We start from the raw sequence: 10,540 nt of genomic DNA, 5'->3' as shown, positions 1-10,540 counted from the left end.
GCCATCAAGGCAAAAAAGCTTAAATCTGAGAAAAAAAAGCTTAAACACGAGATTAACCAATACCATTAATAAGAGATCTTTGCTTCTACCCATGCTCTCGCATGTAAAATTCCATGGATATTTTTAAGTGTGCAGGAATTACATATATAGAGTAAACACAATGTAAGAAAAGCGGTGTGTAAACTCGCTTCGGAAAGAATCATTCGGCTGATTTTTTCCGAGTTTAACTTGTTGTGTCCAGATTGATGTTATCTTCGTTCCAATCATTACGTGATTTCACACAAAACAAAGAAAACAGTTCTGCATTGATGTTTTCCATGCCTCGCAGGAATAAAATCACACCAACGAAACAACAGAACGAAGCTTACCGTACACGAATGCACACGAGCGATCGTTGCCCGACGGACCGATGCGACCCATGCGTTGTCCGATTGATGTGTTCGGCTGCCGAACGAAAACGATTTGAATTTAGAATTCGCAGAAATGTACGTTCTCTTCGCTAATGTTTCCCCCGATTGCTGTTAACTCCTGCCGAGTTTACCCGAAGCTTACTTCCTGATGCTTTCCGAGATGAACTATACATAGCATCATTGCAGTTTGAGTTTAACGAAATAAAATCGTTCTGCAAAGAAGGGCCACTTCCCGGCAATGTTATTCAAACCGTGTGGAGCACATCTCTCAGATTTCCCTTTTTTTCCCCTCGTTTTGACAGATTTAAGCTTTTTTCTTCAGATTTAAGCTTTCGTCTTCTATGCTCTCAAGGCAAAAAAAAGCTTAAATCTGAGGAAAAAAAAGCTTACAAACGAGATTCACGACCACTTATTTAAAAGATGTTGGTCACAGGACACATAGACAAATCGTGTAACGTTGCAGGGATCTGAGAAGGGCAAAGTGCGAGTATGTAGACTCGCGATTTTAACATCTCTGTGTAAGAAATCTTGAAATTTGCCAGTTGAGTCATTATAGTCATAAAAGTCTAGCACATTTGATTGTTTTTACTCAGGTACTTCTTCAATCACAGATCAATAAATTTATAACACGAATAGAAAAGATTTGTCATCTTTTTTACTCTTCATCACCTCACGATAAAACGACATCATTAGTTTTTCGAGTAAGGCCAAATTGAGTATTTGCAAAACTGAAATCGAAAAAAATAGGGCAAAACTTGCAAACATCAGAAACTTATTGACAAAATGCAATACATATTTTGATAATCAACTAACAATTGCATTATTATTTGAAGTGCATGATTTTTGGAAAGGTTTTCATTAAATGATCCGAAATCTCAAACACATTTTTCTCGATTTGAATCAACTGCTGGTTTCACCCTTATGAAATGTTACGCGAGTTTTTTTTTATCATGAGGTTTGATAGCTCTTCACGTGTGGTGTGGTGTGGTGACATCTTTTTGTAAAATAGTTCCACTGACCTATGTCATCTGAGGCATCTCTGATTGGAGCAATGTTTTTACACTCTACCTTTTTGCGATGTGATTTACATTTCAAGACTGTTGTATTGTTTCAGCAGAATTTTCAAAAACATTCCGTTAAATAATAGTTATTTAGGCAACAAGTTTCAAAAAATTGTTTTTTTTCAGCACAAGTCGTAAATTTATCCAATGAGGATGGCCGAGTTGGATGATAATGTCGAGTGCTGAAAAATCGAGTTACTTATGCAACGAGATGGACACCAAATGCTATGTAAATTACCTTAAAAATCCTTCAATCAAACTACAAAAAACATATCTCAATAAATAACCGAATGTGGCCAACCATGGCAATTATCTAAAATTTCTGATCAAGTCTGATTCTTCCATTCTTTTAAACATTCAGCAACAGAAATGATCTTCTCAAGGGTTTATTTTCTCCTTAGGTTGTGCGCTCAGATTTGTACATGTTTGTACAAGTATAATGTAACACATTGAGGCTACTATGAAATTTTGACTATAGAAATGTAGGCACTTTTTATATTTCACCAAAGTTTATTTTCTACTTTTTCCAAAAACAGTTTCTTCATCCTTCTAATGTCTCGCATTGGAGCGGCAGCATTTTGATAGGCACATTCTACAGATCCATCCAAATAGTGGAATCCAAAAAGGCTTCAATCGCAAGCGACGGTAGGCGTCAGCGTCTTTACTCTCGATAGTTGCATGACTTCCGGGGTAGCCATCCCCCTCAAACTTCTCCAGGACGCCCAGAATATCTAGCATGAAGATCCCGTGAATGAGAAACAATCCCGAAGTTTGCATCGACAGAATACTCTCTATGCGGCTGTACTCGAAATATTTGTGATACCATTCTTGTTTGTCGGTCAGATACGGCAAGTGGACATCTTTCTCTACCATATACATATCAATAAATCCACATGCAGCAAACGCAACGAATCCAGACAGCGCGTATGCTGCTTCCCAGGTGTAGATAATTTTGGACTTCGTGAAGATATTCAGCAGGAACCAACCAAACGATGAAAAAAAGTATCCGACATAGATGACGTAAAGGAACACATCGTTGGGAAGCGGTCCTATTTCGTTGAGGACTGCCAGAATATGAACCGGGATGCAGGCCAAACTTCCTATCTTGAGTTCAGATAGTCAGAGACCACATCGAAGATGGCAAACAGGATATCAAACACGGTCACCAAAAAAGCGACGAGCCACAAATACCAAAGAAAAAACACAACTTGCTTCAACATTCAAACGAAATGATTGAATAACAACAAACAATTTACATACTGCTTCCAAAAGTTTGATTCCGAGTAAAGCCTGCTTTTCATTCCGCAAATCTTGTTCTGTCGGTTGTGCACGAGCCCTCAAATTTGACATTTCGTTCAACACGTACTGATTTTCTAGCCAACTTCGTTAAGTTAATGTAATGTAAGTCATCTAAATGGCAATGAAGATTAATTTTCCCTAATTTTGGAAGTGTAACTTTTTCAATGTTGAAATTTTGCTGATTGCCCATATTTATGTCTGGATGGACACTAAACTATATGGACATTTGAACAAACGCAGGCATGGATGAAACTACTTCAAAACTAATCATCGATGAAACTGTACACATAGGAGGATGAAAACTTTCATTTTGCTATCTTTATTATCTCATAAAATTGTATTTGAACTGGAAACCTCCAAACTCACTTGTGGTAATAACTTCTCGAGCAACCAATAGGCTAGCAGTAAGTAATCATAATCTAAGATATCGCTCAGGCGCAGTAAACATCGTGGGCGAAACGATTTGCATCGGATGGCGGGTGGAATGCTGTTATCGTTAAACTATTCGTCATAGCCTGTGGAACCATCGCCCATTGCATTGGAGCTGGGGGCGCTCAAATCTTCTGAGACGTGAACAGCTCTAACTGCTTGGCTATCTAGTAAGGGATGTGGCATTGTGAGTCAAAATTGTGATATTGGAAATTTTACTCGTCGTGTACTAGGTACAATACAATAACGCTCTAGCTTTGACCTGTCCAACTATCAGTTTTAGTCTTTTTCATTAAAAGTTCTACTTAGTTTCTATAAAATTTGTCGAAATGCCAATTCATATTAAAATTAATTTGAAAACTAATATTAATATCGATTATTTCAGAGGGATTCGTGGGTTTAATCTGAAGGGACTATTATGAGCGGAATGGATTGCCAACCATGGCAAAATGGGAAAATTTGAATCCAAAATCCCAACAAATCCTCAGAAATTAAAATCTGCCGTCGTAATTGACCGGAACCATCCGAGGAAAGTGTTATTTGACCTTATTTACCCAGTTATGAGCTTTTTTCTTCATGCATACGTCCTAGCAGCAACATAAATAAAATTTTAAGTCATTAAAATTCCATCAAATGAACAGAAAGCTTTTTCAATAGTATGATTTTTTTAAAAGGGACTATGTACCAATGAAAAGACACCATTTTATTGGAAATATATAAACACAATCGTTTTTTATTTGTTTTATAGAACATAAAAACTGCATGAACAATGAATTTTTTGGTCCATCCACATCCATAGTTTTGGTACGTCTCTGGTTATTTCTGAAATGTCAAATCTTGTTTCCATACAAAATAAAAACTTTTTATTAATCAGGACAGTAGGGCATTTGCTCAGTGCATTAGTATAAGTAAGCCGTTGTCAAACAAAAGTGACAGCTCCATGTAAAATGAATAAGACTCGAAGGAAGAATGTTTTTTTTCAAGTAATTTACGAAAACTATTGAAAGTTTTCTGTTCTACAGCACATTATAAAGAAGCCAGTAATGTATATTTTTTTGTAAGTTTGGTCACAGAGAACAGACGTATAAGCTAGCCCACGAAACTTGTGTAAAATTTCCAACAATCGTTTTGATTCAATTTTTGTTTTTAGGCTGGGCCACCAGATGTCTCCAAACACACCAAAGAGAACTGTCAAAACCAAACTGAGAAAAAAAAAACAAAATTTTGGTCAGTTTTGAACAGGTCGTATGAACAGTTTGGCATGTTTCAAGAAAATTGCTGTTAAAGTTTCGTAAAACTTTCAACCGGTTGCATAATTGAAAATTGAAAATTTTGCACAATGGGATGCAAAAGTGATACTTGAAAGTACCCGCTTTGAGGTGTCTCGAATCAGTTCTGATGGGTAAGACTGATCGTCAAGAATGTTCCTGATTGACCGTTCAAGATGTGCAAACATTTATTGTAAAACTGTAAGTTATTTCGCATGCCTAGAGGTGCAAAAATAAAGGAATGAATGAAAGTTTATTACCGGTACTTTTTAACAGCTTTTTATACCGTTTTTACTTATTGGCTTTTTTCGATTAGAGTAACATTTTTTTTTATTTTAAAATTTACGTATCGTTTTACTTTGGGGGACGTCTGATGATGGGTGGAGAAAAATAACCCGGGACGTAACGTAAATTTGAAAAACAAAAGTTGTTTCACTCTCCGAAAAAAGTCAATTAGTATAAACAGTACAGGAAGTGAAATTCTGTCCAGTAAAAAGTAACTCTTATTGCATTTATCTAGCAATAAATTGAACTCGTCGTAGTTCATATACGATTACGCCTTTTCGAAAATTGGGCACTTGAAAATTTGATTACTAACTTTTGAACGGCGCAATAGATGGCACTGTTTCAAATCAATTTTCAACGTATTTTTCAGATATCAGCATTTGAATTTTTACACACTTTTTTTGAAGATTTTTTGTTTAAGTTTGTATGGGAGATCGCAGCAAGCCGTGCTCGAGAATGGACTTGTTTTTCTGACGTCGCGTTTTTCTCGTTTGTTTTTTTGCGCGATTAAAAATAAGTATATTTTTAAATATTTGTCCGAAAAAGCAGTAGATAATGGTTTGAATCGGATATGAGTGTCATTAATGAAATCAGTGAAGTGCATAAGCCCAAGTTCCAAGTGTTTGAAAAAATGGGGGCTGGTGTTACGCGCTCCGGACGGGAGAAAAAATAGTGATCGGTCGTGTTTATGACAGCTCCGCGAAAAGTATCTCGTTAGATGTTTTTTTCTGGAAGTGAAATTTTAAAATTGAAAAACGCAAAATAGGACCACAATGTGGACAGGAAGATTAGAAATAATGTCGTCAAAACGTGTTACTGTTTTTCATCAAATCGGACGATGGCTCTATTACACTTCATGAAACTTGCAACCGGTAAACGAAGCGCCACGAAATCGGCCAAAAAAGAACATCAAGATATAGACGAAGTTTTACTCGATAGAACTTTGCTGGAAATTAAACCCGTTATCTTGTCTTAGTGAGCCCGTTCCGATATATTTGATTTATTTTCATTTGAGTGATATTAGGTATATCTAAAGAGAGCTTATTTATTTCTTGTTGATACATTCCACAATAACATTTTTCCCTTGCATCATGAAATAAAGCAATCGAGAAATCAAGTAATTAGAAAGAAATTTAGAGCAGACCCGAATTTTTGTCATCCCATTTTTAGCTTCTGCTTATTACGTATCGAGTTTATAACTATTAATAAGTTTTATTGTAGTAGCTGTAGCTCTATAACTCCAGTTTTCAAAATGTATCTTTCATCTCATTTTCACGATACATCCAGCTCTCACATTCTACAACTATTTTTCTCATTATAACTAAATGATCTTTATAGTTTTAATTATGTAATCAATTAAACATTGCATATGAAGCGTTTGGCAGGGATCTCCACGCTTTATTCCTCCCTTTGCTCCAGTATCTTTCGCGGTGTTTACCACATGGTTGGCCTGGCCGTAGTAATCTCTGCAATGCATGTTTACATGTAACAGAGATTACGTTGAAAAGAAAAATGAAGGATGCAAGTCCTTTCATTTTCCAGGATGCTTACATATTTTGGCCATGTTGGTAAAAGAAGAAGAAGAAGAAGAAGAAGAAGAAGAAGAAGAAGAAGAAGAAGAAGAAGAAGAAGAAGAAGAAGAAGAAGAAGAAGATTTTTTGTTTAAGTTTGTACTTCTGTTCTCTGTGGTTTGGTTAGGGCAATCCCGAGTGAGGTTCGCTTAAAAAAAATAAGATTTGTGATGGATTCGATCAGTTTCTGTGGAGGTAGACCAAATATTGCTAAAGTTTTTTGATAAATTTCACAACGGAAGCCGTTAACTTCGTCCTACTGGTTGAAAACTCTATAAGATAGACCAGAGTCTGCCTACAAAGAATCTCGGGCAACCCGTTGCTAGTGCCTTACATAGATGGTTGAGGTTTTTTTAAATTTTGCTGTGCTTGTTTCCGGACTATTCTTCTATTAAATATTCGCAAAACTATTTCCACTTTTTACCAGATGATCCAAAATATACCAAATGACTCTTTTTTTAGAAAAAATGCGCATACATTCACGGAAAATACGAACTTTTAGTTGAATTTTGCCTTTGCTGCATATAAAAACAGTTGATGTGTGCCCAACAGACCTCTTGTATGTGTGGGTAGCAAAAGCCCTATAAGGCATTTCCCCACTTGTCAATCGAACAGCTGATTTCTCATGTTTACATTTTCTCGGCATATCGTGGTAGGGTAAGCATAACAACAACATTTAGCATGTTCAATGACCATATAGTAACGAAATAAAATTTGCAATGCAATTGTAGTGGTTTTGCAAGCGCACCTTGGTGAGGAGAATATAAACTCTTTGGGGCCGTTCAGATACCACGTGGACAAAAAAATGAGATTTTTGACCCCCTCCTCCCCCTCCGTGGACAAGCGTGGACATTTGACAAACCCCTACCCCCCTCCCCGGATGTCCACGTGGACAGATTTGAATTTTTTTTCTCAATCCAATCTGATAGTTAAAAAAAATATTTTTTTTCATATTTTTGATGCATTTTCCACTATTCTTGTTTTTTTATAATCTTTTTTTGTCATATTTGCCGTTTTTATCATTCTTCATAATTTTGTTAGTTGAATTTTAAGTCATTAATTAGTAATTGTTTCTTTTTACATTTTGAATTTTTTGTGTTTTTTGTAATTTGTGAGTACTTGATAATTTTTTAAAAACAACTTTTGTTTTTTTGTTGTTGTATTTTATCACCTTTTCAGAACGTGAAAACGTATTTTCTGTGTTTGTCTAAATTAAATAGGTCCGTTATAGAGAAAACTAAAAGTTATTGTTGTTTCTAACAACCGTTAACACTTGTGCCAAAATTGGATGTTTCCAAAATCGAATGTTGCCAAAATCGAATTCTTAATTATCATACTTATCACTTGCTTTCAGGTGGCTACTAATCGTTTGAACTTAAACTGGAATTCCTGGAAGCTTTGTAATTTTAAGATTTTGAATTAAACATCTTACTATTTATTCACCTTCAGAAAATATTTTGGAAGCAAGTATGTCCACGTGGACATGACCCAAACCCCTACCCCCTCTCCGTGGACAAGCGTGGACATTTACCATACACCCCCCTCCCCCTAAGTTGTCCACGTGGTATGTGAACGGCCCCTTTATTTAATTAATTGTAAATTCATAACAAGTTGAGACATGAAGGTATGTTAATGATTTTAATTAAATCAGTTATTAAAAGAAAGCAATGAACAGTGCTTATCGTCAAAGATCAAAATGGCGACCAGTTGGTGTTTACATTTTTCAAAACAAAAACAAAAAGCTACCCTACCACAATCTGTCTCAGGAAATACTCTATTGGCACTATTTTGACAATTAGTTTTGTTTGGAAATTACCTCTGCCGTGTTCGTTTAAGTTTAACTTGTTTTTCGCAGTTCGAAATGGATTTCATTAGAGAAATCGTAGATGACGCCCTCGAATCGCCTCTTATTGCCGTGTCAGAAGGAAGTGTCCACGGTTATTTTGTATTGTAAATTTGTTTGGTTTCTCGTTGACTATCATTTAAACAAAAAATCTACGCCCATATTTTTCTGACTAAACCTTTTATGGTAAATGAGTGCAAGCAGTGAGTGAAACATATTTCATACTATTTTCAGCATCCGGAGAGGAATTTGTAGCAGCAGCAGGACAGTCCCGAAAGCGCGAAATGAGAAGGCAAAATGAATTGGATCAGTGTTTTGTTGATCTTTTAAAAGAGTTGGTTGCTGGAAAAATCGCAATCTCCTGCTATTAAGACAAAGAAAATCCGTGACATGGGACGGTTCAGACTGGAGTTGCTTGTCCGCTTTCCTTCAATGGAAAAAATTAAATTCGTTAAAATTATTTTAATTAGAATTAATATCTTTTTAAATAAAATTTCAAAATTATTCAAAAGCGAACTTTTTTTTATGGCATCTGAGCTTTCAGATTGACTGGAGTCTCATCGTAGTTCGAGGGTTTTAAATTTGAAAGAGCCACGCTTTATAAAAAAATTAGGAGAAAAATTCAGTACAATAAAAAAGCTCTTAAAATGAAACGGAAGGAGTATTAGGATAAAGCAAATTTGAACATAATTAAAAAATGTGCCAGACTTTATAAAAAAAATAGGCAATAGGCGCGTGTCTCAATTTAGATTACCATTTAGAAACCATTACTTCAATATATTAAAAAAAAAATTTGACACCATTTTTGAACACACAGATTCTACAGCCTGGGTCCGAATTATTGAACACGTAAACATTGCAGTTGATTTTATACATTGAGGGGTATTTCGTTTGATCAAATAAAAAAACTCTAATTTCTCTTTGAAAATTTCAATACTTTGAGTTCACAAGTGATTTTTAAACTATTTGAAAATGAACATAAGTTTTTGTTTAATCCCTGATTTCATAGGAACCCATTCTCTTTGATGATAAAGTCCCTAAAAGCTACAAGTCACCTGAAATTCAGTTATTGGTGACATTTTTTAAATCACTGAGATCCCTACTTGAAAAAGATTTTGTAATACATCATCTGATTAAATCTGGTTGAAAAAATCAACTCAAAAACATGAGGGGCATAAAGATGAAAGAAATAGAAGTAAATTGAATTAATCGCTTTTGTATTTTTCTTAATAACTCAACGGAATATACGACCGAATATTCGTTTGGCCGAATAGTTGAAAAGGTCAATATCCGGTATCCGGCCGTTCGCCGAATACCACTATTCGGTACATCTCTAATCCAAATGAATACAACCTTAGGGATTTACCCTTACCAAGTAAAAAAGGGCCTGTGATAACTTGGCAGTCCAAATATCGTTTTTGCTTTGAACAACACGACTTGTCTTTAAAGTCTGGGAAACATAATGAAATTATGTTTTACAAAAAGTGGTCCAGAAATTTGGATGAAATATTTTTTATTTTTTTTATTTTTTTTAGAAACCCATAAAACAGATTAAACAGTAAAATCTCAAACCCAATATACGTACAATGTAAAATCAACAAAAAATTTTAAAATTACTGAAGTACTACCATTTAAAAACGGTCTCACTCGTGTAAATGAGGCTTGCGATATAGCTCAGTTTGCAAAGAAGTAGAATCCTGAGCCCATGAGTACACACGTAGTTCGAGCCCAAGAGTAATCATCGAACACAGTTGTGTTTCCGATTAATTCACAGAACAGCCGTAACTGCATCGTTCATATAGTCACGCATTGGAAAAAATAAAATAAAATGTTAATACGACTATAATCGAAACAAAAAAACACTGTATTTTTTGGAGAAAATTCCAGAATTTGGTTTCAACGAATGAAATCTTTTCTGACCTTATATTTTAGACATTAAAACAACTATCCTCTGGTACATCGGTCGAAGTGCCTAGTCCCATCAACTGGAGAATTGCCTGTGAAGCATCTGCTTCCGTTTCTGTTCTTCGGTGTAGCAAATCGTTGTTGGTGCTCGTTAGCAATTGTTGGTGGGCATCTTTCCCCCGCACATGATTCAGATGCTCCTCGACTCTGGGCTGCAACTTTGGCCACACTAAAAGAATCATATCGCGCGAAATCATGCAGGGAGAAATAAATACTTATGTTTCGGCGCTTCCGGCAGAACCACACCGGGATCGTAATTCAAATGTTTACTTTTGGCAATGTGTTTTTAATGGAGTGGAATTTATACGGCCCGGTTTCAAGTTCTGTGGGCCGAAAAAAGCCCAGGAAGCTGGCAATGGGTGTAATAATTTGGCACCGGCTATTAAGAAGGATTCTCGTGGCTTTGCAG

At 35.7% G+C, this 10,540-nt stretch overlaps 1 protein-coding gene across 1 annotated transcript; it reads right to left on the bottom strand.

Annotated features, from left to right (window-relative positions):
- Positions 1 to 1,979: 1,979 nt before the first annotated feature.
- LOC129752760 (uncharacterized) lies at positions 1,980 to 2,821 on the bottom strand. Its single transcript, XM_055748530.1, has 2 exons — positions 2,630 to 2,821; positions 1,980 to 2,575 (listed from the first exon to the last, which is right to left on the bottom strand). Exons 1-2 carry the CDS (start codon positions 2,819 to 2,821, stop codon positions 2,021 to 2,023), a joined length of 747 nt encoding a protein of 248 aa, XP_055604505.1. The 3' UTR covers positions 1,980 to 2,020.
- Between the last annotated feature and the right edge of the window lie 7,719 nt (positions 2,822 to 10,540).

The sequence above is a fragment of the Uranotaenia lowii genome, chromosome 3 (genome assembly GCF_029784155.1).
Source record: "Uranotaenia lowii strain MFRU-FL chromosome 3, ASM2978415v1, whole genome shotgun sequence".
Lineage (NCBI taxonomy): Eukaryota > Metazoa > Arthropoda > Insecta > Diptera > Culicidae > Uranotaenia > Uranotaenia lowii.
This window is presented reverse-complemented; position numbering and strand designations above follow the sequence as displayed.

Coding starts and splice junctions, on each gene's coding strand:
- LOC129752760 (XM_055748530.1), bottom strand. CDS start 2,821: ATGTCAAATTTGAGGGCTCGTGCACAACCGACAGAACAAGATTTGCGG. Junction 2,576..2,629: donor GTCGCTTTTTTGGTGACCGT/GTTTGATATCCT, acceptor TCTGAACTCAAG/ATAGGAAGTTTGGCCTGCAT.